Source organism: Halichoeres trimaculatus, unplaced genomic scaffold (assembly GCF_033239565.1).
Source record: "Halichoeres trimaculatus isolate MK-OKI-2021-1 unplaced genomic scaffold, fHalTri1.1 fHalTri1_scaffold_4, whole genome shotgun sequence".
Classification (NCBI taxonomy): Eukaryota; Metazoa; Chordata; class Actinopteri; order Labriformes; family Labridae; genus Halichoeres; species Halichoeres trimaculatus.
The window spans coordinates 17,813,185-17,840,685 of NW_027437182.1; the positions used below are offsets into that span (position 1 = coordinate 17,813,185).

A 27,501-nucleotide genomic window follows, 5' to 3' on the forward strand; every position below is an offset into this window, starting at 1 on the left:
GTCAGCTGACTCTTCTGCTTGTGAGGTTTTTTATTTCCACATCACCCTTAAACTGAAGTGTGGATGATATTCTGTGTAGGACTCACTGTTTATATGTGCATGCTTACTGAAAGTGTACAACTGTGTACGTGCATTTCAGCCCTCTATCAAATAATTCGGCTCCCTGTTTTATAGTCAGGAAGGGCTAAAGCCACAGAAAGCAAACTCTCTTCTTTTTTGAAATAAAGGAAATATTTTAGCTCTTATACTGCTGTACAATACATATATCACTTCTCTGCCTCTCTCATATCATTTACAAACCTCACCTGGCCCGTGTGAGAGCCAGTTCCAAAATGAAATGCATGTACATTGCTTGTCTGTTGTTGAATTCATTGCTTGTGCTTACAGCGCTCATGTTGTGCGATTGAATATTAGTTTTTGTTTTATTTAAATGTAAAAATCCATTTTTATTTAAGTTCTTTTTTTTTACTTGTTGAACCAAATCCTGTTCTCTGTTGTGGACAATATAAGAGTCTCTCTTAAGTCCCTGTATCTTTTTCCTACTGGTTATCCTCTTCAGAAAAAGGGAGCCTTATACTTTGTTTTTATATCTATTGTCAGTCTTTCCTTGGATTGTGTCTTTAATTTCCAATCCCCTGAGTTTTCCTGCTCTCACTTCCGGTCCTCTTCTCTTTGTCTCAAACTCAAGGCAGACATTACATCCTGCCTGCAAATGCAAACAGTCTTACAGCAGAGCAGAGATCTGGATGGAGGGAAATCATTCACAGGGTTGGATGTGAATGAACTTAACTTTGAAAGGGACCTATTTTAGTGTTGTTACAGCTCCAGAATCCATTATTTTTGTTCATATTGAATAAGGGTGAAAAGGAAAACAAAGCACATTCATATTTGTGGGGCCAGAAAGAGAGTTAAACTTTTAACATTAAGTGCTGCTTCTAGGTCCTCCTGTTGTATTTAATGTTGCTGACTTTGTATAATTCAGCTACCAAATTGATCCTGTCCCTGCTCAGTTATTACAACTTTCAGTTCATGTGCCCAGGTCAGGTGTGAGGTGTATGGGTTGCTGAGGAGTCTGCAGGAGTAGTTGGATTATATGATGATGTGCTGTTGACCGAATGAAAATTGTGCCATATGTTTTTAATGTTTTCAGGGACTTAAAGTGGAAAAGCTTAGAGTAGTTTTGGTTGTAGCAGAGCTACCACACCCCAAAAGCTGGATTCATAATTTATTCTTTGGTGGGAGCGCCACCTTGTGGACATGCTGACTATAGGAAAAAAAAGTCTAAAATTGATCAGGATGTGTCTTTGTGTATTTGTGGATGTTGTGCATCAGATATTACTTTTGGAATCAAGTGCTGTCTCCATTGAACATTATGGGGGTTTTATTTGTTTTAATCCAGGGCTTGTATGCAATCTACCAATCATGAATCAGCACATACTGTATGTGTTGGCACTTAATGTAACAGAACTTTTTTTAAGTGAAATGAATTAACAAGTTGCTTTTACCTATTGCATCTCAAAATGTAATAAACTGTATCAGCATTTCATTCGTGTGTGTGAGTGTTCATCAAGTCACAGTTAGCCCAGAGAAACGCATGGCTCAACAGAATAAACTGTTTCACACAGTAGTGAAAGTTTAAGATGTATCACCCTTTGAACATACATTTAGATGTTTTTTTTTTGTTTGTTTTTTTGTAGCTTTAATTTCTAAACATGATCTCACCACAAAGACAAAGACAACCCATGACTCGAGCAGGTTTACGACCCCTATGTGACAGAAAATACTTTTAGGTGAACTATTTTTAACTCCTTCCTTCTTCAGCTCCTTCCTCTCCCTCCAGCCACTGACCTGCTCACCTTGAGAGACTTTTCTCAACAAAAGTTACATCTAGTGACACTTTTAAACTGGGGGTTATATCATATTAGTATGACACTCTCCATGGTAACTGTGCAACTCAACAGACAACACAAAGTGTAAACTTGGACAAGAAAACATTGAACAGTTGCAGCTTAGTAAATAGTTGATGATTTATTCATAGTAAGTTTTGCAGAACACAGAAGTTTGTATTAATCAACTTGCTATACTTGTTACCATATAGATTTAATGTTTTTAAAAAACAAACATCTAGACAAAGTTTCTCTTTCTGCCTTGGCATCACATCTCTACCTTGTACTCAGTGTATTTTTTTCTCTAATTATTTCCTTGTGAGGGAAAGCTTTTATTGTCAGCATTTCTAATAAATCATGCCACAAAGTACAGAGTTACACCCAGCATCTGACAACGGCTGAGTGGAGCTGGTTCACCAACATACCTGACATAGTGATGTTTCATCTGCATGTGGTAACACTACTGCCATGCCCTCACTGGGATATGTCACAACCAAACTACTGCAAGCTTTACCTCTTTAATAACCCAAAACATGGCTGCTGCTGCTACTGCCACAGGAGAGAGATTCAAGTTTTGAAAACAGACAGGAGATCTGACTCAGTCTTGGTGACTTTTGTAATCATTCAATCATCTGCTCTTGCAATGAGACTATGTCTGGATATCCTATGCATCCAAAAAGACTGCCAAGAATGAAGGCTAGCATTATCATGAGACAGCTTTTAATTTCCAGTTTCAACCTCTAACAAAAAGTGAGAACTTCTGCAGGGTTTCATCCATTTATCTTCCCTTATCCTTTACAAACAAGATTTTTCAAAAGCAGAGTCAAATCATTCTCCATTTTCTTTGGAATAACACTCCCAAAAATCCATTCTGGTACCTCTGTCTAGCCTTTCAATGCACATCACACACACGACCAGAAACAATGACTGAAATTTTTGTGCAAACAAATTCCCAGGCAAAGTTTCCAGCTGAGTGGGTAACATAAAAGCTGTGAAATGATCATCCTGTAAAGAGAGACGAGAGTTCAAGTAACATATATTTCAGTGCTGGTGGGAAAAGTGTTTCATTCATTAGGACAGGCGTTAATAATGCTTTGATCTTAATCATTCCTAACTGGCCTAATGACAAAATACACAATAATGCAGCAGCTCAACACTGCAAGCAAATATTGATTCATGTTCAGGCTGATACTTGTTTGTTAATTCAGCTAAGCTATGAGTGAACAGACAGTCACAGGCCAGCCGCAACAGGTGTCTGCTCTGAAAGCTGAAAAAGAACAAGAAGGTACGAATCTACACTGCAGCTTCTCATTAACATTGTTACATAACAGCTCAGGCCTAACTAAACATTAAGTGTATACAGGTAAGTGAACCCACCTGTCCATGCCGGTGTCATCCAATCACTCCAGAGGCCTCGGACTGATCAAGCAGCTGCTGCGTTCAATGACCGAGTGCAATTAATTCACGAGTACTCTCTGTTTTTTCGTGTCTCACCTGGCAGGTAAAAAAGGTGAGTGCAGCTGTCTATCAAGTAGAGCACGCCGTGTTGGGACACGAAGACACACCCACTTATTAGATGAAGACACACACTCACACACACGCATAAACACAGGCAGAGAGAGTGAGAGAGAGCGTACTACCTGCCTACCTACAACTCACTGCTCTGGTCTATTCAGGTCTTTATCAAGATGTAAATCCCTCTGATAGACAGAAAGTAAACACTCTTTGATAGTTTCTGTAAAAGAAGAAGTGCCAGACATCTTTTATCCAGTGCGTTGCATGCTTTTTTCCCTCTCAGCCTGATAGAGCCTGAGGCACATCTTCAGGAAAAACCGGTAGAAGTGGTCAGAGAAGTATTTTCTGTAGACTTTAAACTGATCCAACCCCGAACAGAGAAACGTCAAGCTCTTTTTAATGTGAGGAAGTCTATGCAAAAGGTTCAGATTAAAGTGTGAAACTGTAGGAGAATCAATCAGTGAGTTTACTCAGTGTTACATGGCTTCTTTTGCCATCAATAAGCTGATTTACATGCCACATTTCATTTTACGCTTTAATCCAAGCACTAATACTCTCTTCTGTCAAGTTTTAATCTGACAGACAGAGCTGCACCAGTAGAGATTTGTCCGGTGCTGCACCTTCATACTTTTTAAAAACACCAAAAACTGCTGTGTTACTGAGAATTAACTTGAAGCTCAAACATGTTTACATTTGCTGATGTTCTGACGCTCCATAGACTACATTAGGGAACCTCAAATCCCTGACTAACCATGTAGTTTCAAAGGATGTCAAACTAATTGCTTTTAATGTGTAGATATATGCAAATCGCACATTCACCGTGTTCATTCACCCTGACTTTAAACATCTTATGAGAACATTACCAATCAAAGAATTACACCCTCACAGTCTGAGGAGTGTCTGTCACATTTCAAAGGTTGAACTCCTGGCATGTGGACAAAAGCAAACATTCCCATCATGAGGTGTAAAAATTAGGCAGGCCGTTTGGCCCCAGGCGCTCTGTGCTGTGCCTGATGTAGGAATGACATCGGACTGGTTTACAGCACCACCTAGGCCCAAGTGAGCAGGGAGTCACCCTTGTATGCATGCCAGGGCAATCCTCAGGTGCTTTGTTTAAGCATGCACAAAGGAACACAGGTTGAACTGAATTTATTTTAGGATATTGATCAGCTTGTCATCTGGTGAAAGAAGACGACCTAAAAAGGCAGGTCTTCAATATCACTTACATGATCAAGCATCTGAATAGCAGCGTTACTAAGTGACTACTTTGAAGTTAGACTGTTTTTATAACACTTAGGGTGTGGGCCCTCACTGTCTTGGCTTTCAGTTATCTTTAGTCATCAAAGCTTTGCTCCGTAAGCCTCTTTCAATGACATTAGGAAATACGTTCAAAAAGATGGATAAAAATAAATAAATAAAATTTGATTTTACTACCAAATCATCAAAACCATGATCATTTAAAATATCTACTGTAAGAAATCACTCCATGGAGGTTTAACCTCCTACCTGATCTAACAATAAGCTTACAGGACTTTGAAAAGGAGCTCTTATTTCTTGACACATTTGATGTAACCATGTTCCAGAGTGCTATACCAATTTTTAAATGCCAGTATGTCCATAGCCTTGTGTTTATCAAAATGTCCAGTATCTGGTGCCTTAATGTTTCATCTTTTCTGACACCATCAGACAAATCAGTTGACTAACTAACAGCATTTAGAGCTGCATTATTTACAAGTAGTTTCTTTGATTGCCATCATCTTCCATCCAGGGCGGACAAAACTAGGCTAGGCTACTAGGCTACATATCATTTTTTCCCCTCCCCAGATTTTTGGTTACGAAATGCATAAAGCGATAGAGCTTGAACATTTGTTAGTTTTGAGTTATTCTAAGTGTATAGGGTTAGGGTTAGGTGTATAGCCTAAAAGTAGTTTTCATAAGTGCTTTCATGTAGTAATTCAAATAAAGTCTGCTTAACCAGTTGATCGATGCTGAAAACGTGATCAACCAGAACCCATCACTAACTGTTAACTTGAATGAGTTTATAAATTTACAAGGAAGTTTTGTAGTTTAATTCAGGCTGTAGCATTACGCCATTCACTGGACATTTTTAGCAAGGGATAATAAAGAGCACATAAATTAGGATCTGCTTCCTTCATGGCATTTGGCGTTTTGATGGTTATCTATGTAAAAGTTCCCGCCAAAACACCTTGCTTGGCCAACTTGGGGTGCTGAGGGTAAGTCACAGTTTAGTCATCATTGTTGCGGGCTTAGGGCATCAGTGTACAGATGTTTAATAACTTTGCAGTTTGTAGTGTACCTCTTCTTTACAGTAAAACATTGACAGCATTAACTAAAATCTTAATCTAACTAAACTTTAGGGCTATACTAGGAAGAGCACTGGACAACTTTTGCTGTGTAACGTGACCGTGGTCGTGGCCATACGTTGTGACACCTACGTTGTCCTTTCATCATGAAGGGCAAGAGTACATCAAACTAATGTGACACTTTATGGTCCAAACAGTGTCAGCCTGAGCAACCTTAAAGAGACAGTGCAGAATATGCATTGTGACAAATCTCTGTAAATTTATAAGGAAAATTCAAGGGTTAAATCCTGTTATGTTTAAATACAGCATTGCAAAAAAATTTACTTTAAAATAACACTAAACTACTGGCAACCTCTGCTGCCAGTATTTTACAGTTACTTTACGGCATATTCATTTTTCAGTGACAGCATTTTGTAACCGTGAAACCCAATTTTTTATTTTTTTTATTAGTTAAATAAATAAAAAAAATACACTATTGGGGCAGTCATTTAATTGGAGCACAGACTGTCAGCCTGAGCTCTGAAGCGCAGACAGCATGTGCCTTCAGCATGACGTACCAAGTATAGCAGGATCTTAAATTCATTGCGTTATCTGTGATACTGGCAGCAGGGTCATGAGTACTTTATTGTTATTTTGCAATCATATACTGTAATCTAATATGCAGTATCACACTGCAAAAATAAAATTACGGTCCATGCACTGTAAAATAACAGAAAATTACTGGCCATCCCTGCTGCTAGTATTTTACCAGTATTTTACAAGAAAAATGTTTTATAGTATGTGTCTTTTAAATTATGTTAAAAAGCTCAATGATAATCATGAAATTAAATTAAATAAGGACTATTTGGTGACATTTAATATAAACCATGATATAGTTTTACTTGCAGATACAGTTAGTTTATGTTTCAATGTATAAATACTTCAGATTATTTTTCTTAGCTTTACTCTTTTGTGGAGAACTCATTCAAAAAGAAAAAAAAAAGGGACACAAGGAGCCATGAAAAAAATCTGTAATTATGTGGTCAATTATTCAAATCCACTTTTTGTTTGACTTCAAGTATGATGTACACAATAGCATCCTGTAATCTTTGAATCTGTATTGTAAGTAATTGATATAATAAGGAAAAACTCCTTCAATATAACTATGTGTGAAAGTTAGCATTTCAGTGTGTGTGTGTGTGTGTGTGTGTGTGTGTGTGTGTGTGTGTGTGTGTGTGTGTGTGTGTGTGTGTGTGTGTGTGTGTGTGTGTGTGTGTGTGTGTGTGTGTGTGTGTGCGTGTTTCGTGTTTTTAGAATAGAATAGAATAGAATAGAATAGAATAGAATAGAATAAAATAGAATAGAATATGCTTTATCTATCTCTGAGGGGAAATTCAGGAGTTGCAGCAGAAATACAAGAAAACAAAAACCTCCCAGCAGGAAATGATATTACATTAAAAGCATGAGACGACATGGAGAACCTGAGCTCTGGCAGTGAAACGCACCTCATGGGTTGAAGTCATTTTTAGTGTTGTTACGGGTCACACCTGTGTTTCACCAGTCACACATTCACTGTGTGTTTAAGTTTAACTGACTCTCATTCTCTTGACTAAATAGTCCAGTGACTTAAACACATATGAGAGTAAATGAAAAAATAAGAATGAAATTATGGCACACTGGTGTTTGAATTAATCTGAAACAAAAAATATGAAGTAAATAAAACAGACTTATCAGATGTTTTTTCTTTTTCATGATAACACTTTGGAATAATCATACTGCTAAACTTCAGCTCTGCAAAGATGCAGTTGTAATTTATCAAGCTGCTATGCAACTATGTTTTATATGAAAAGTTTGAGTCAACAGCAGCTTTCTTTTCTGTCAGTGACTTGCTCTTAAAGTTTCATTATGTTTTCATTGTAACTGGGTGGCTATAGTGCAGTAACATAATGGAGCAGGTCCATAGAAATGTTTGGGATCCAAACTAGTCTTCTGTCAGGGATCAGGAACTGTGAGTGTTGTCTCTGTGTCCTCAGTGACATCTGCTCCAGGTACTTGGACTGCTCAGAGCAGCCACTAGATGGCATCTTTGATGAATTCTCAGCATCCCTCTGCATGTTGTGGAGCTGAGGCTCTGCTGTTCCTGCTGATGTAGGTCAGTGTTTAATGAGTTCTCTGATTTGCTTACTTTGACAAAATTGTGTCCACTGTGTGCAATGAAGACCCAACCTTGTGCCACATTCTTCAGAAATTGAGACAAAATGAACTTATGTCAAATTAAGAAACAGAACAAGCACTTTAACCTAGTTTTGCTTCCGTCCTTTTTTACTCGACTTTATAAATGTTCGGGTGTAATTTACTAGGATGGCTGGTTGTTATTCCCAGAAGTGAGATTACAGCGTGGCTCCTCCTCGATGTTTACTTCCTCCTCCCGTGCAATGATGGATAGAATAATGAAGTTGTGTTAGACAGCTGCCAACACAGATCTCTTGAGGTCAGACAGTCAGATAGATGAGACCTCCATCTTTATCTTGTATAAAACGATTTGATGTTCTACAACAAACCGGTGGTAACCTTTCAATTAAAAGGGAGGTCATGTGTCTGTGTTGTTTTTAAGTTTACAGCAGCAAGTGGATACTCGTGTACTCTTTAAATGCTCTGAGTTGAGTATCCCTTAAGTAAAATGTTGTCATTTTAAATTGGTTGAGCCATTTAATCAGCATCTTCTGTTCCTGTTATCCAGCAGTATTTTAAGGAAAAAGTTTGATCTATTTGTTCTATTACTTTTTTTCTTAACCAAGGATGTGATTTTTTTAATTGTTTTACATAATGTATTTTTCCCTCACACATATTATGCAGAACATAACACCACACTATCATAAAAGACTTTTCCTACAGTTTGAACTGAAAAACAAGAGTTTACAACTCATCTCAGAGGAGCTGTTCCCTGAGAAAAACAACCTGCACAGCCTTTTTTAAGCACCTCATTAACACTTTCAGCCAGTTTAATCGTTTTATTTCCACATTTTATTTCACCCAGACATTTATTTTATCAGCGGAAACTGCTGATTTTTGATAAAGACTTGATTAACTGGCAGTGTCTTTGTTTTTTATGGTCTATTCAAGGGTTGTTTGTGTGTGTGAAGGCTTCGTCACTTTCACTTAGTGACCCCAAGAAAAAAAAGGTGTTGACAGTAACTTGAATGTGCGTTATTTTAAGCCTCACTGTAACTTTAAAAAAGTGAGGTACTGAAAGAAAAAACTTGTGAAGTTTAATTTACTAATGGATCTTAACCTCTTTTTTGTACCTGGCTGTTAACATGTTGGATTTTGTTGTGAAGTTGGAGCCTGATGGTAATGAACTGGCTTTTAGATTCAGCCTCAAGTGGTCAGACAGTAGACTCCAGTTTAGGGCTTAAATTTCAAAGATTGAGTAACTCAGTATAGAAATGGGAAAAAAAAGATATGTACTTAAGCATGTTTTTGAGCTGAAATATTTCAAAGCATGTTTCAGTGTTAACTCAGGTGTTTCAAGTGGTGGGGATCCCGCTGCTCTTGAGACTGGCACCTGGCCATTGGGACTGAGCTGTTCTTCTCAGTGAAAACAAGTTGTCAGAAAGAGAAACGCTGCAAGTCTCATCAATTTTCTTACCATCAATTGTTCCTACTGTTGTGAACCCTACAGTTCTTTATGTTAAAAATTAGTAATATATACACTTATCCGAAGAATAGTTCCTGGGTTTGAGTCGGTTAAATTAGATGAATTGTGTGGCAGAGCTGGCAGTTGATAGCTTGGCTTCCGTTCAGGTTCTCATGCCGTGTTTTCAACAAAGGGGCCAAGTTCACCCGCATCCCCCGTGGCTAATGCACTTCCTAATGACGTGTACCTCCTACAACCACACGTCAAATACAAACAAACAAAAAGAAAAAAAAAAAAAGAAAAAAACGTTTTCAAGAGCATCAACTTTGTCCTTTAAATTGTAGCTTTTTCAATTCACAAACTTCCCATTTGGAAATGGAAAATGTAAAGCTAATACTAGTAATCACATCAGTATGGGTCAGGAGGAGTGGTATACCATATTGGCTTCAGAAAACATACTGTGAACCACTAATTATTATTATCATAAACATGTTTCTTGATTATCGCACAAGCAACATACCATGCTTTTTCATATTAAAAAAAAAAAAAACAGTAAAAAATGTCAACTTTTGTGTTTCACAGAACTTTGACTACTGAATGCCACTTACAGTATGTATCTGAGACCCTGGTTGTCACTTTGGATTTTTTCCCAAGCATCTTCATCACGATCTGTGTGACTTTGTGACTGCCCATAGGGAGTGGATGTATCTAATGAGAAAGCTTCTGAGTTATTGTCATGATTACCAACTAAAGGTGTAATATGTGATGACCCCTGACAACATGTGTCATATTGATGTTTACATCCTACACAACTACAGAGAACTTTGTCATCGTATCCGATTTTAATGACACATTTGCTGTGCTGAGGGTGACAGAAAACATCTCTATTTTTAGGCTGTTCAGAGGGAAGTGTAGGGGTGTAATATATTTTGGGTTGTGAGTTTCTACGCACAATACCATTGACACATGGTATGTCACGCCCCCGTGGTTTACAAAAATATCCTGATTTATGAAACTCGGCTTTGTTCTGTGAGAATCAAAGAAATGTTTGCAGTTGTCAGGACCATGACTTTGAACCTGTGGTCCAAAACAAGTGCAAATAATCCACTTTCTCACATGTGCTATTAATTTCATTAAGATTAGTGTACATGAAAACCACCTTTAACGGTAATTGTACACAGGTTAAAAGACTAAACACAGTCCGTCCCATAATAATTGCTAATAAAACAGTCTTTTCATTTTAATCGAGTTGTTGAGACAACTATTCAAAATAATGAATTATAAAAGTCATCTCTCAAAGGACCTGGAGGCAGATTTAAAGCTAGATATGCCTCTCCGTGCCAAACAATAGTCTGCAGACAAAAAAAATCCTCTTAAGGTCTCATCATTACCTCACATTAACAAAATATTAGATACAAAGTCGCTTTAACCTTTTTCTGCCCTCTATCAGTAAATGTTTCAGAATCACTTCAATTATAATTTCATTTCCACGTGATCCTCTCAGGATGTGACTCAGGTTTTCAATCACTGGGGTATAGGGGGGCAGGATGAGAGGCTACATGTTTTTTCTTCAGGTTCACGTGCAAATGACTGTCACTGAATGGAGTTTTGCTGCTGTCTGATTTGATTTCTTTCCTGGGCATTTAAGTAGGATGGTTTGGCCTTGCGTCGACCAGAAACAATAGAACATCGCAGGGAAATTATGAAACTTTTCCTGATATTGTCAGACACCATCTGGCTCGGCTTCAGCATACACGTTCATATGGGAATTCGTAAGCAACTGAGTGCCTGGAGCAGGACTTTTAAAGAATAGGTATCAAACAATGTGATTCAAGAAATTATTGTTGTAGGGGATATCAAACACAACCAGCGTTGCTGTGATTTAAGCTCTGACTTAAAGTGGGGCAAATATTTTGAAGGAGGTTTATTTCAGGAAAGGGTGGACACTGATCCAATCTAAGAGACAAATGCCAAGTGTTTACAGACTGGCATCCCCTGTACCAAATATGGTCAAATCAGTTGGTAATTGTCTGGGTATAATGAACTCTGCTTGTTCAAGTAAACACACTCTAGCTGTTGTAAATTGCTGCAGAAAGGAATGACAATTAAGCGTGTGTGGTTTTGCTTCTTTGAGTGAAAGGATGCCTCTTTTATTTGATATTTACTATTTTTCTTTGTTGTCTTTATCTGTTTTTGACATGTAAATTGAAACTATTCATCAGAGTCAATTGCATTAAGCTCAGCCCAACCATTATTGATCCATCATAACATACTCAGCACCTATGGGCCCATAAAGTTGAACCGCAGGTAAGTTTCTCTTGCAGCACAACTTATTGTATTCCTACCTAAAAAATGATAGTGACTGACTGTTCATTATCTCTGTATGGCCAAGGTATGTGGTGTTAGTTTGAAAGGGACAAACGATTTGTCCTAGCCTTGCAGTTCATTCCAACACATGACAACCAATAGAATACCAACCCACTGTGGTAAAAAGGAATAAATGGATCGCTGTCAGTACCAGGAAATCACTACCCCATGTGCATTTTAGTTGGTTTGTTCCCATCAAGTGGGTTTTCATGAAGAAACATCAGTTTCAATGTGCAATACTTTCACACATTTCATTAAAATGTCTAAATTAGCAGTACTTAGTGAATTTTTTTTTTACCAGAAAAAATATATATAAAGGAAGAAAAGAGTCACATTAGCTGAGGTGTAAGTTACCCCAACCCTTTCAGCATCCTAGTGGGTAGTTTTGCTGAAAGAGGCCACACATCAATGTGCCTGCTGGTGAATATACACAGTATCCATTGTGAGAAACTCAATTTTAGAGTCTTGTATTTAAAAAAAGAAGAAGAAGAAAAAGAATTAAGTCTACCCTTTAAATAAATCTGAGTCCTCCTCTGTTGCCCTGTTGGCTATGGCTGGCTTTTGCAGCAGCTCTCTCTTCTTTGTCCGTTTCTTGTAATTTTTTAGTAATATTTGTATTTGGAGTGGATCATTACTTTGTATGGCTCATTTGTTGATCATGGACACCAAACTTTTTGTGGCTTCAGTGATATTTTTACTACTTTTTCTCCTGTGTTTGTCTGGAGATCCTACATGTAACCATGGCTGCACTGTTTACATGTGAATGCAGCTGTTAGCAGCCTGTAGCATGTCAATGCTAACTGGTGTAAGGCCTGATGTTACCCACAAGCTGAGGAGAAGGAGGTGAGGATGACGTGCTGGTTCTCAGGTGTGAGCTAAGAATTGACGTCATTGACCTGTCCTTCCATCCATCGTTATTGGGAATGTAAGATCTATCTCCAATAAGGTTAACGAGGTAGCTATGCTAACCCAGCAACAGAGGGAATACCAGAAGGCAGAGTAGCATCATGCTATTCACAGACATGGCTAACAGAGCTAACATCAGACACCAACGCCACATTGGAAGAGCTTCACCTGCTGTGAGCAGACAGGATCTAGGAGACAGAAATGGAGCATGACTGAAGAAGCTCAGTCCTGGACCCTGTGGAGGTGGAGGCTGGCTGAACTGGAGAATGATGGACCAGCTGTCATCATCTGTTTTCTTATGGACCTTTTTGCACTTTCTATACACTTTCTTACTTTTGTTTTCCTGATTGCTGTTGTGACTTCAATTTCGTTGTACTTGCTACAATGACAATAAAGTTCTATTCTATTCTATTCTATTCTATTCTATTCTGAATCTGGGAGCAGTCAGTACACCAACTCCAAGTTATCAGTATGGGAGTCCTGAGAAAAAAAGCAATTAATGTAGGGATACAGTTACATGAAGTTGGTTAAACTGTATAAATTTATTCAGACTGATCACTGCTCGTGTTTTCTGTTTAATTTATCCCATGGTGACAGACATGAAATAGCTGGTTAGTATATTCTAGCCTGTTTCTGTCACAAGAAATGTTGATGCAACGTTGCACGTCCAGTAGAAACACAGACGGAGGAAGGACAGCCTGTGAGGTAATGTGTCATGTCACACGTTTTCTCATCAATAGCACCCCCTTATTTACTAGAATCTGTGAATTAGCCTGGCATGACTCCACAAGAAAACACAACTCCTCATGTTATCAGCTGCAGGTTGAGCAGAGACCTCCCAATGCGTCACTCGCCTTGACTTTAAATAGAGGCTGCAGCAGGGAGCACGTATAACGGTCTGAGGAGCTGTGAGGAGGAATATAAACGGACATCACTTTGCATCAGTCACTGTGTCCATCTACAACTGCTGATCGCTCAGTGATTTACGTCTTTACTGCATTATTAAACTTCTTGAAGCTTCATTGAACTCTCCTGCCCTCAACATCTGGACACGATGGCCAGCTCAGGAATGCAGCTGCTCGGTTTCTTCCTCTCTCTGGTCGGTCTCGCTGCTACTGTTGCCGCAACTTTCATGGTTCAGTGGAAGAAACAGTCTCAGGGCAAGTCGTACCGCATCTATGAGGGGTTATGGATGAGCTGCAGCGGATCAGCGGAGAGAACAACCTGTGAATTCCACCAGTCGGTTCTCAAGCTGCCAAGTAGGTTTTTATCACATCTGCATCTGCTCTGAAAACCAGACACTGCCTGTTGAGATACCTTCCACTCAGGATAAGTTACTAATATTAGCTTAACTGTGGATTGACCTCCTCTGACGCCTGTCTGATGATTGTACAAGGAATGCTAAAAGTAAAAAGAAATTTATTTTTCTTGCAAAGTCCTTTTACAGTTATAACTTTTGAAGTTCAAATATATTTTTAATTATTGAAAGTTAAACATTAAATTCAATGCAGTGCACCAGGGAAAAGTCAGATAAGTTAATAAAGATTCAATTCCAGAAACTGGTAATTTTTTTTTATTTGAGAGAAGTAAGGATATTGCTGTAATCTGTCACAAGCTAAGACTGAGGAAATAAACCTTTTTTTAATCTATTGATTTTTCCTGATTTTCTCCAGCTGAAGTCCAAGCTACCCGAGCTGTGATGCTGCTCAGCATCTTGTTCTCTGCCGTGGCTCTGCTGGTCTCCACAGTGGGGATGAAGTGTACACACTTCATGGACGGGAAGCCAGACAGCAAGTCCATCACAGCCATGATCGGGGGAATCCTGTTCATTATTGCAGGTGTGTTAGTTAAACCAATAATCTTTTCATTTCTGACAACCAGTCTAATCCAAAACAGTCACTGACTCTTTTGAGACTAATATAAGACAAAAACAAAGGCAGAAAAAAAGAGAGGTTGGGCTAATTAAAGATGCTTTATTTTTTTTCTTTTTAATATTTCAACAACATGGAAATGTATTTAAATTTTCACCATCAAATAATATTTTAAACCCAAACAGTTTGCAAAATGTAAAGCATGAAAGTGGATTCAAAACAATGTGTATAAATGTAATATTTTAGAAGACATCTCTGATTTAAGATATGATGTGTTCTCTGGACCAGGTTTGTTGTCTGTTGGCATAACCTCCTGGTATGTCAGCAAGATTGTTCACAAATTCCACGGTGCCCATCGCCTTGAAAGGTACGCATACATACCTAAATAGTGTGATGAGCTGGCATTTCATTCTGCACATGTCCATGAAAATGTTCATCTTTTCTGCACAGCTTCGAGTTTGGTACGGCAGTGTATGTCAGCTGGGCTGGGAGCCTCCTCTCCATAGCAGGCGGTGCTTTCCTTGGCTGTCGGCGGTGCTCCCGGTCAGAATCCTCAGAGTCCATAAGTGTAAACCACCTTCTCCCGAGCAGCACCAGCACCAGTACCAGCAGTAACCCTAAATCTAACTACGTCTAGAGGGGAGAAGAAAAGAGGAGCAGAATCAACCTCAGTCCAGCAGCAACTTATCAGCTGGAGCTGGATGAGTCTCTGTGACAATGAACTGTCCCACTGTGGGATAACTACCTACTGTACAGCAAGTCAGGATCCAGGATCAGGACTACACACAAACCCAGGCTGTGTGTACTGACTATAAACCCCACCATAATGAAAAGTAGAGAAATTTAAAGCCAGCATAAACTATAAGTTCACTTCACTAAGTCATATTACATATTATCTGTTGTTTCAGGTCTAAATATGTGTTTCACACTGAGTGTACTTTGACGTTTTTATATGTTGGTATGAGATCATGATCTCACAAAAGGTTAAGTAGTACTCGTGTGACATTATGGTGCAGGCATTAGGTTTAGACATCACTTTTTTTTAAAGTTTATTTTCCAGAACAATCATCCTATTTACCCCCTTTAGATTCATACTGATGTAGATCGATCCGTGATGTAAATATGTGACTCAAATATTTTTTGTACTGCATTTTAATGTACTTTGTTTTTTGTATGTGACACATTCTGTGGTTGTGTACCCTTACCTAACGTGTATATATTTGAAGAAGAAATAAAATGAATTTGTTCAATATGCATTTGGTTTATTTGTGTTCAGTTCTTTGTCACAGTGATTTAAAAAAAAAAAAAAAAAAAAAAGTCCTGAGATCAAAATTTCAAGTCCATCTTTAAAAATATTTCAAAACTATTCCGAGTATTGCAAATGTAGTCCATTTGAGGTATGTTGTGACAAAATGTAGGCTGAATATGTAATGTAATGTAATGTGTGATAGAGGGAAAAGAGTAAAATGGATTACTGCAGTAAAAGTACCACAGAACTGAATGCAGCCGCAGTATTTTAATTTGTTTTGGATGACGTCTTTAAGGGACACTATAGTAATGTTTTCCTTTTTTAAAAAAGAGCAGCACTAAAGAGGAACAAAAGGAGAAACAACTTCAATAAATTAGTCTATGTGATGTTATTAAAGGCATTTTGAAATGAAGTATTTTAACTTAAATTTGTTTCCACTTGTAAAGTGATTAAATCCTTACTTAAGTTCAGCAAATGTGCAGTGTAATTGTAAACTTTTTTACCTTTATTAAATCTGTTTTAGTTCACTAAAAGCTACATGGCATATAAAAAGCTATGCAATGTTTGCAGTCTGTAAGTGTATCAGGTCCTGTTGTCCTAAAAAAGCCAAATCTACTCCAGTAATTAGAGGCTTTCCTGACACAAAAACAGTTTCCTTCCTGTGATATCTGCTGTCATCTGACCCTCTAAATACAGTGTTCACTTGCATCTTTTATCGCAGCTGCTACTATGGTGCATTCAGAGAGAAGAGCATTGAATCATAAGTGTCTAAAGGTTTTCTGTTGAACCAAGATTTGAATCACTATGATGGGAAATGTTGGGGTGGAGGAACTGCTGAAAGGTGTGCTAAACTATTCATAATAAACACAGTAAGTTACAGGAAAGAGTGACTCATGATTGCTGGATACTTCATATGGTGAAAAATTTAGATGACACAAACACAGGAGGACCTGAACATATATGAATAAAAGTAACAATGCAGGGTTAAGTGTTTCTGTCACCATCTCCAAAAAAAGGACCTCAATAGATGGTGTAAGACAAAATGACCTCCTTTTTTAATGTCATACACAACAAATGTCAGGAGACTGCTGGATTCTGAGCGGAAGTAAACTAATGGACTGACTCATTGCTCCAAACATTTCCTCAACAACTAAAACAGAAGTGAAACTTGAAAATTGAAGGAAAGAAGGAAAATGTTTAGTTTTATAATCAATATCTAATGACAATGGCTGGTACATACCTTCTTGAGGTACTAAAAAGTCATTTTTTTTCTGATGTCCTTTTTTTGAATATTAAACACACTGGCGTGATGTCCTCAATTTGTTTTTGTATATAATGAAGTCAAGCATTTACTTTTAATGCTTAACTTCAATGCTTACTTTTTTCTTCATTTGGAGTCTTTTAAGTTTCTCTGCCTGACTCACAATCCAGAAATGATCAAGGGAAAGAGAAACAAGAAAACACTTTTGTAAAACAGCCCTTCATTGAATGTAATCATTTTTTATTGCCACTGAGTTTACAAAACAAGGGTACTTTTTTCTTTTAGACATTTAGAATGCTCATTGGTCTGTAAATGAAAGCGTGCTTTAATTTCCCTCAATGTGTTGCTAGAAAGTTGAATTTCTCTGCAAAAATAAATCATGTTTTACTGCCACCTTCTGGTCGCTTGTGCTTTTTAAGGTGTGTGGGACATTTACACTTCAGCTGAAACAGAGACTTTAGTATGCTTTAATCAATATTTGGCTTATTTAGATGCATTTTATATTTTATGCTTCAATATACCTGTCTCTATGGTAGAGGATTGGGCCACTGGAAAAAAAAAAAACGTCCATTTTTTTATTACTATTTTTTTCTGAAAAAAAGAAAAAAAAAAGTCAGAATTCTGAGACTAAAATCTGAATTCTGAGGAAAAAAGTCAGAATTCTGACTAATCTTTTTTTCAGTTTCCTAATCCTCTTGAGACATCTGAATCATCTAAGAAAGAAAATTCCTCTAGAGGGAGACATTTACTTTCAAGTAGACATTTCTGAACGCGTCTTGGTGCCCACACTTCACTAGAAAAACAAAATGATTCTTCCTCAAGGTAGGATATTTACATGTAGAAAATTAGGCAGCAAGCTGTAAATTGTGAATTTTGTACTGAATATCTGCAAGACAACACAAATATCTTTCATTTTATTAATTTACTATCAATATCTAACAGGAATTGAGTGGAAAGTGTTGTAAAGTGATGAAAGACGACATCTTTTTGGAGCTTTCTGCTTATTTTTCAGGCAGTACTTTAGTCGCTCCCCTGCCCCATGCGGTACCCTGTCTTTCCCTCTGATGTGTCCTCTGATCCTCCTTTTTCTACTACTTTTAAAAGAAAAATAAACTGGGGCCAGGACCCTTTGACTGTCTTTTGAGCACATTTTCCCGAGGTGAAAAGTTAGAGTCTTACCGTTTGTGTTTGTGATGACCAGTAAGACCACTTGAAGGACCCCGCCGCCCCCCTCACGCCTGCTCCAGCAGCCTGTAAGGAGCGCGCTCCGTAATTGTTCTCTGCCCATTCATCTCTTTGAGGGGAGGAGTTAGCGGAGCCGGAGAGGGGTCACAACAAAATGTGTGTCCCCGACTGAAGCAACATTATTTCCGCCCTGGCCCTGGTCCGTCCTGAGTTTATCTGTGAGGAGTTTTAAATGGACTCAAACGCGAGTCTAAGCCTGCTGTTGTGACTGACAGACGCTGTGACTGCTCTCCGCCTGTCGCCCCTCACCGTCTGAACCGAAGCAGAGGATGGATGGAAACTTGCCCCCGGCTGCTATCTTCTCAGTAGTCCTGTTAACGGTGGCGCTTTCATCCTCCACAGCTTTCCTGGAGCCTTACGACCTTCTTTACAACAATGCGGTGCAGGCGTTTTACAACAGCGACTATGAAAACGTGGTGCGCTACATGGAGGGAGCAATCAGCAGCTACACTGAGGTCCGGCGCACCAGAGTCCGGTGCCGGCTGAGGTGCCTGGACCAGCATCCGTTTAGTGAGACGTTCACGGACCTGCGCTTCTTCGATGTGGTCCTCCGGAGAGCAGCGTGTATGAACACATGCATCGAGGAGAAACTCGGACCGCAGTCCTTACATAAAATCAGTGAGGATGTTGTGCAGGACTTCCACCGGAGGATCCCCTACAACTACCTCCAGCTGGCTTATCAAAAGGTAAGGGTGTATGAGAACAGGGACCTGGGTTCTTCGTTTGAGGAGGGGGCTGTGAATGAGATATGGTGCTACTCAGTTTACCTGTTGCATACTGCAGCTCAGCAACATGATGCACAGTGATAAGGAAGAAGTCAGAGGATGACAGGATTTACATACAGAAACTTGTTACTCCAGGGATTCTGTGTTTCTCTGTTCTGTAGAAGAAAACAAGAGACTTTTTTGAGTCACAGTAACATGGCTATGTACACTTCATACCTGACTTCTGTACCATATTAACAGGTACAGGTAGATTTTGTTGCAAAAGCAGCACAATCAAGCTCAAAATGTGATTAACTCTGCTGGAGTTGTATTGAACCAACTTTCTGTTACTTCGAGGTAAACCTCTTAAAATAACATGTAACCAGTGTTTGTCATGGGCAGCTGTAACATTTTCTTTTTTTTTTTTTTTTTTGGAAAGATGTGTCCTGGTAAAGCAGACATCAGGGTGTCTGTGAGGTCTTAAAAAGTATTAAAAGTTGATAAATCAATTTTGGGAAAATTAAGGGCCTTAAAAAGTATTAAAAAGTCTTAACTGGGGTTTTATGAGGTATTAAGTTTTAAGCTTTGACCCAAAAAATATCCATGAATATTTATTTTCCTCCTTGCAACTGTCCCCTGATTGGGATGTTAAACATTCAGCCGATAAAGCTCTAAAATAGAATAGAATAGAAAAGAATAGAGTTACTTTATTGATCCCAAACTGGAAAATTGTTGTGTTAACAGCAGAAATCAATGGAGTCAGTAGAAAAATACAAAAATAAAAAAGAATAAAATCAAAAAAATACATAAAGACTCTAGTTACAATAAAATACAACAATAAGGATTGTGGGAGGTATAAACACCAGCTATAAATTAACGTCATTTCTAGTTTCATAAAGAGAAATTAGATACAAAATTAAAGCAAATCACACAATCTCCGGCACGTCTTAAATTTTAAAAATGATTAAATAATTTCTCATTTTCTTCAGCAAGTTGGCCTCGAATAACTGCTGTTTCTTGTTGGGGGAGTGTCGATAAACCTGCCTTTAGTTTCATTTGTTCTTTCAAACTTTATTTCTCCTTAGCTTACATCATTTCTGTAAAAAAGGAAAATACAACTGTTAAAAAGTGGATGCCAACACCAACTAAAAGTTGCGATAAAGTCTTAAAACTTTTTTAAAGGTTTTTGAAAAGTCTTAAAAAGGTAGGAAATCAACCTCAGGATTTTAGCTTATACCCTGAGACATACATTCAAATTAGATTTACAAATAGTAGTACATAGTCATGTTTACCTCCAGTTTAAAGACAGGTGATGGCAGCAGTGTGATGTAACTACACTGCGTGTTGCTTTGTGCATGTTTCACACACATCAAACAGCGTGTCTTTGACTGTGTGTTGATATTGGATTTAGGTACAGGTAGATCAAGGCTCTGCAGCTCAAACACAGCAGGTCAGCTCTGAAGATGTCTGTGCACTTGCCTCAGTTCTTTGTTTACAACCACACTTTGTCTTTTATGGCTCCCCTGAGTGCAGCTTTATTTTAGAAGAAATGTCTGTGGGTTTTTCCACTTGGGCAGCTCTAACTTTTACTTTTTCTCTGTCCTCCTCCATCCCACATCCATAAAGTGTGTTTACTCAACATCTGCTTAAAATGCTGGCAGATAATTGACTCTGTGTGCTTGTGCCTCATTGCGACACTCCTTTTCGCCACTTTTTCTTTTCACATCAGACCTTTTTTACTCACTCCACAGTTACACAAATTTCGGCACATTTCCCATGAGGTTCATCTTTTGGCTGGAACGATATTTTGTACTAAGCGTGGGAAGAGTTAGATAAAGCAGGGGATCTGGGAACAAAGTGCTTATTTAGACTGCTCTATTTGTTCCCAAGGACTAATCAAGTTTTATTTTGTCTGCCATCAGTTTTGTATGAGCAATAACATTTGAAGGGACAGTTTTATTCAAAGCTCCACATTCACAGGAGTTGGAAACTTCCCTCTAATACATAAATTCATTTAATCCTCTCATTTCAGGTTTTCCAGCATCTTTTGTGTGGAAAACAATGCCTCCCAGACTTTTATTTATCCCCCTCTTATTTGGACTTCCAGTTGAAAGAAAAGACTGGAACTCAAGCTTTACAAAAGCATCATTCAACATTCAGACACACAATGATGTGCGAATGCTAACAGTGATACAATGATCCTCTCAGGGTCAACTTCAGGACATTTCAAGGGGGTGGATACTTGTTGTTTCACTGCCTGGAAGCGTATCTATCACGCAGCAGAGAGCAAATGTTAGTGTTGGGTAAGAGCTTGGTCAAGCTGTGGGATAATCTGATTCAAATTATTACCTCAATGTAAATAAGAAGTGACATTTTAACCCGGTTGGAGCTCAGTAGGGAAGCTGGAACCATCTCCTCACATGAACCTGAGACTCAGTCTACTTCCACCGCGACTGACTGCGGATCAGATCCAAATACCTGGGTGATGACACACAGCCTCCGCTGCTCAGAAGTAGAGGGAAGTTACTCTGCTCCGTCACTGTCTGGTTTCCCCATTTTTCTCTGAATCAGCAGAGAACATCTCAAAGCTAATGTGATCCTCTCATAAAAGTGCATGCGCCTGTCTAGACGTGAGTAAAGACGCTGCCTTACACTCAGATCCTTGCCCAGCTGTACAAATAATGTTAATATTATATGAAAAGGTTTCTTGAACATCTATTTAGAGGAAAAAGTGCAACAGCACAAGGTGTTTTTCACCTACTACACACATACTCGTGGATGTTTCCAATTTTTTTCCAGCCTCCTCTGACCTGTTGTGTGTCTGCCGGTGTGTTGACGTCTTAATGAAGTGAGTACATGGCAGCACATCAAGGCTGAGAGCTGTGATCTTGACCCAGCCACAGGTAAAGAGAGGCAGAGCTGGACTGTTCCGATTGGTTGGGCAGATCAGAGCAGTCAGTGCGTAGATGTGCACTTTAGTACCTGAATCGTCTGTGTGTACGTGTAGACACCCTCACATGTGTGTTAGCATGGGGGTACTTGGTGGTGTTTGTGAAAATAAATAACATTCCTGCAGTATTTAACATTCCAGCGTCACACACCCTCCTCCTGACAGCCTCTGGCATAAAGCTGCCTTTGGGCTCCACAGTCACCAACTGTTCTCCTCCATCAGGCTGCTGCACATGTCCCCAGCTCGCCCATCACACAGTCAGGCAAATATTTTATTTTCCTGTTGTGGTTTGTTTGCTTTGCTAAAAAAAGAGAGACACGCCACCCTTTTCTCAGGTATTGAAGGCAGACTTCTGTAGCTGCTATTGGGTGGGACCTGAGTGGCCTCTGGTGATCTCTGCCCTCAGACCACCACAGCTCTCAGTACAATTAAAGAACCTGGACTGCCCCCAGAGGAGAGAGGAGATAATATCTCTAACCACTGTCTCTTTAATCTGATTAGCCTTACAGCGCTGCTATCCAAGAAGAGATTGTGAAAGGAGATCTCATTCCTTGTGTTTATTTTTCCGACTTAATAAATTGAATATTTAAGTTAACAGTGTTAATTTCATGAGGGACTCTGACAAATGTGATTAAAATCCTGTTAAGAATTGTTTATTGGTGTTATTACAAGTAGTATTTGCAAACAGCACAGCTCAAATTATTAATATGAATAATAACAAACCCAAAGTTACAAAATACCCATGAAAAAATATTTTATTTGAAAGATGCAGTGTGAAGTTTTTAGCTGCAAATGACAGAACACATATGGTATAAATAAGAAATGATATCCATATTATGTTTAAATAAGTGTGTAAAAGTATTTTTACATGGGACTTACAACTATTCACCAGCTTTTATACTTTGCAAAGACAATATGAAACTACTCTTCAAATTCAGCTTGCGAGCTGCATATGGCTCTTTGCCTTTCGGTGTGTGGCTCTTCGATCCATTCATTAAAAAATATATATAAATATATTGTTATGGGTGGTGGGTGATAATCAATCTAAAATATTGATATATTGATGCCAATGTTTGGATCAGTATTGGTCAATACTTGGGTGATGAGAATGATACTTAAGTTTCAGTTTCTCTTCTGTACATGTGCTCCTCTCAATCGGTCATAGATAGATAGATAGATAGATAGATAGATAGATAGATAGATAGATAGATAGATAGATAGATAGATAGATAGATAGATAGATAGATAGAACTTTGTCTCTTCTGCAGTAAAAACAGAAATTTGTCCTTGGCACGGCTCCAAGTGCAAATTTGAAGACGCTTACAAACCCACTCAATCTTGCTTTGAAAATTTTCATTTTATGTCATTTTGCTTATGTGTGAGAGGAAGTGCGTTTGTAAGACCACGTGTGTGATGTGGCTCTTTGTAGTACCACTGTAGTTTTTGTGGCACTTGGTCTGTGACTGGTTAGCTACCCCTGAACTAAATAATGACACAGTTTAGCATATATAGAATCTAAATAATCCCAGGTATTCTGAAAAGTACATTTCATTCAAAGCCATCAATATAAGTGAACAGAGTTGAGAAACAGAAACTTTGTCCTGAAAATTGAATCTGTATGGAAATGTATACTGTCCAGGGTTTTGCAACTGTTAGGCGTTTCATCTAATTTCACTGGTAAAATAAAGAGGGATGCAGCCCTCTCACGACTTTATCAAGTTAATCCATCCTGGGAATTGAGACATGTAACTCAATAACCATCCCATCATCTTTCTGTTATGAGAACTTCTCTACGTCTCTCACCACGATATTAAAAGGTGACAGTGGGTCAGAACAGTCACTGAAGCCTGCTGATGTTGAGAGCCTCTCTGGAATTTTCTCTTCTTATTCATGACTCCTCTGTGAACACAGTGATTCTATTACAAAACAGCAGGCCACAAGAGGCTTAAATGAAGTCCCTTTTGTCATAGATGTTCACATGGTTTGATGAAATTTGCTGTCTCAGTAGTGATTAGAAGTCATTTGTGTTAAAGTGTGAATAGCAGGCCATGATCCCAGTGCTTTGGTTCATTTGAAATGGACAGAATTAGACTTCAGCATGAGGGAGGTCTGTCTGCTTCCAGCTCCTTAGCGGGATGATGTTATCAACATCTGCTACTGAAGGTGAGTAGGATAAGGGTTTTAGAAAGAGGGATACTCAGATCTGTCTTGTTTAGTCAGAGGGAGAGGTAGTGGAGCCATTTGCTCAGAGGCAAACAGGTTGTTCACCACGGTCAGATTTGTGTGTTTTAGGTGTCCATGAGGTAATTTGCGGTCTTCCTTAAAGTCACCGGGAGACTCAGAGGGTGACAGGGAGTGGAGCACAGTAGAAAATGTTTCTGCCCTTCTTCATATGAAGTTTACTAGGATCAAAAGCATATAAAAGTTATTTCAGAAGAGGAAGTTTTTCTTTGAAATTTAGGACTGACAGTAGGATTTCACTGACCCAACTTCCTGTAGAACAACATTTTGTTTTTAATCTAAAAGTTTGTTATTGTTGATAAATGAAACCCAGAATCAGAAACTAGCTAGCAGTTCAATGATGATTTGATAAGAATTTTGTTAAAGTTGGAGTTTTGAGATTTTTAAAGACTTGCATGTTTTAAAGAGTTTGGTAAAGAGAGTTACCTGTCAGTACTCAACCTCATCCACGCAGCCAGACATTATGGTATTTGTCTTGTGCCAAAAAAACTTCTGCACGAATGGATTTGAGAGGATAACGAACCACAGGAATGTAGGGGCACGCTGTGGCGCAACACACTGATATTGTTCTTGTTCTGATTAACAGTTTAACTGTAGGAGAGGTGAAGGAGGAGGCTGGTAATGGTTGCTCTCAGGGAACACTGCAGTAGATCTTTTAAAGCTGGGATGACACAGCATCAGGTTGTGGAGGGGAGTCGGTGTCGGCTCTGAGGTCGTTTGTTGCAGCAGAGACAGGAGCTGAAGGAAAACAGGATGCTTTTTATTTAACCTCCAAAACTTTATCAGTGGATTAAATTAGATATAAATCAGTGACTGCAGTGTATGCTCAATTTATGGAAGTTCACAGTGTTATGACAAATGGTGGTCCCCAATCCAACCAGCTGGAACGCAGTGTTTATATATATGTGTGCATGTAGATGTCAGGATTGGCAGCAAGGAAAGTTGTAGCTTCTCTACATTTACTGTGTGTGTGTCTATAAATTCTGTGTGTGTATTTCTTTGAGATGGTGATTATCAGTCTGGCCAAAGACTCCCAAGTGTCTGAGTGTAGAAATCAGGACTGGGATGGAAAAAAAACATCGTTTGCCAGGCATCTGTTTAGCCTCACTAGTACTGACTTGAACTGTGCGTTGGCTGCTGCAGGGGTGAAAGCGTAGAAACAGTTATTTGTGTGATATTATCTTCCATACAGCAGACGAGCAAAACAGGTCAGTTTTTGTTATCCATTACAACGTAAAAATGTTTCCCAGTGAAATGCAGCACTCATTCAGCACACACTGAGCAGAAGTGTGTTTGCATTAATTTGCCCCTTGCTGACTTTCCCAGAAGTCTGCTTAGCACAGTTAATAGATTTACAAACAGAACATCTATAGTAAAAAAAGGTCATTTTAGATTTGTTGTTGTTTGCTTATTCATGCCCCTATGGGTGTGTTGTTTACTGTAAACCCCCAGTTAAAACAGCAGAGGTGTAAAGGGCCAGTGTACAATGTTAATTTTGTCTTGACCAAAATGTTTGTTCATATGACGCCAGCAGCCAGGTCAGGATTAATTCTGAATGTCTCAGTGTCCTGAAACAAACACAGATTTGGCTCAGACAGAACAGTTGGCTCCAATTCAATACGACTTTTTTCATCCACACAAAGAGGAAAATGTTCCTCGGGTTTTCTTCAGTATCCTATGTCCACCCTGCTGCTTGTTTTGCAAAACCTTGAGCTATAAATTGTGCTAACATCTCAGGTTGCTTCTGTCTGCAGGGGATAATTTCTCACAGTAGAGAGCTGAGGGCTGTAGGGGGGAAACCAAGCAGAGGGTGAGGGGTTTACAGAGGCAAATATGTCAAACAGTGGAAGGTGGAGAAGATCTAATACCACTGTTTTAATACATTCTTTTTAATCCTAAGAATACTCTCGCAAATGTATAGTACAGGGTTGTTCTCCCTTGTTCCTGAAGCAGTTTGTGCATTCAGTACATAAATATAGATTAAAAATATTGCATGTGAAGTCATGAGCCTGAAGTATGTCCTACATCATGTTTTGGACAAAACAGGCTCAATGAAGATGTCACCCTGGGTTAAAAAAATTGTGATATTCACCTGCTTATTTATGTCAAATTAACTTGTGCTTTTACGAAAGGAAATTGATTATTGAACCAAAAGTAATTAGCATCAAATGCCTTGTCCTTCTCTTCTTCTCAGAAGTGAAAACCTTTCATATTTTAGGGCAGTTTGTTTGCCTTTTTGACCCCACAGCTGTTTCCTGCAAAATTCCATCAGAAGTGTTGATTGTTTATTCGGGCCTGCTCGGCTGTCGTCAGCCTGCAGGGAGAAGGTCCCCTGTGACTCTGTCCTAAATGTGTGCTTGTGGTGCGGTGTTTACACGTGGGAGACCTGGTTGGGTATAAGACTATGATTTGAATCAGAAGGTGTTAAATCAATGTCAGGCCTGAATGTTTTTCGGATTTGTTCTGCCTGTCTCGTGTTGTAAACTGTGCAGCGCAGATGTCTTTATTTTTAACTGTGAAAGAGAGAACATGAGAGCTCTCTGAATCCACACTATGCTGCACATCACCTAGTTAAGTTTGACAGCTGGCATCGAGAAGGGGGCCTATATCCAATTTGCACACCCCCTGCTTCCCCCTCCCTCAAGCCAGAGAATAATTCATCTTAGCGGTGCATAACGCCAGGATTTCCAACTATTATCCCCTGCCGCTCTGTGACCTGCTTATCTTTGCTGTTAGATCTCAGCCTCTGCTCACAGAGAGGCTATTCCCTGCAGGGACACAGGTAGTATTACACCTATTTAGAGGACAAGAGAAAGTAGTTTTCATGATCTCATGTTGACCCGACCCTTGGCCGACACTGACCCTGCAGTGTCTCCACATCTGGTTCAGATCTCAGTGAATTGCAGCTAATAACAGTGCTAAGCAGCATCAGGCCCATGGAGCCACAGGCCAGCCCGTCTACTGTATCAAAGTTATGTGACAATAATGGGAGAAAGTGAGGAAAACAATCCAAAGAACTTTTTAAGTTGCACTTGAGTCATCTTTGGACACTTGCACGTCTTTCTTTGTGGCTGCAGTAAAAAGATAATGAGATCATAGTTTTCATTCTTCTGTCTGAATTGGTTGGATGAGCAGTTTATCAGCTTCAGTCCACAACAGTTACCTCACAGAACAGCTTTATAACCACCATATGGCTCTAAACTGTTAACACTATTATCCAAGCTGCCTCGATTGTGCTGAGAGTTATTTTGAGGAAAATAATTCATCCCTTTCTAAAATAAATCCTCCATGGAAGTTGATTTGATGGTTAGATCCTGAGAGTGTGAATGTGTTTCTTATTGTCAGGAGCCAGACGTCCTTAAATAA

General features: G+C 39.0%; 2 protein-coding genes and 1 long non-coding RNA gene across 3 annotated transcripts in view; 2 read left to right on the plus strand and 1 right to left on the minus strand.

Moving 5' to 3' along the window:
• The first annotated feature begins 13,668 nt into the window (after window positions 1-13,668).
• LOC141789607 (claudin-19) lies at window positions 13,669-15,560 on the plus strand. Its single transcript, XM_074669105.1, has 4 exons — window positions 13,669-13,873; window positions 14,288-14,452; window positions 14,774-14,852; window positions 14,936-15,560. The coding sequence occupies exons 1-4, from the start codon at window positions 13,669-13,671 to the stop codon at window positions 15,120-15,122; spliced, it is 636 nt and encodes a 211-aa protein (XP_074525206.1). The 3' UTR covers window positions 15,123-15,560.
• On the minus strand, window positions 14,355-18,302 carry LOC141789608 (uncharacterized). Its single transcript, XR_012598221.1, has 3 exons — window positions 18,175-18,302; window positions 14,867-15,118; window positions 14,355-14,436 (listed from the first exon to the last, which is right to left on the minus strand). It is a non-coding gene; the product is annotated as an uncharacterized LOC141789608 (long non-coding RNA).
• A 17-nt stretch (window positions 18,303-18,319) lies between these two features.
• p3h2 (prolyl 3-hydroxylase 2) overlaps window positions 18,320-27,501 on the plus strand; it is a 66,980-nt gene continuing 57,798 nt past the window's right edge. The window contains exon 1 of the mRNA XM_074669103.1: window positions 18,320-18,926. Within this exon, the coding sequence (XP_074525204.1) occupies window positions 18,510-18,926 (417 nt within the window). The 5' untranslated portion in view covers window positions 18,320-18,509. The remainder of the gene's footprint in view (window positions 18,927-27,501) is intronic.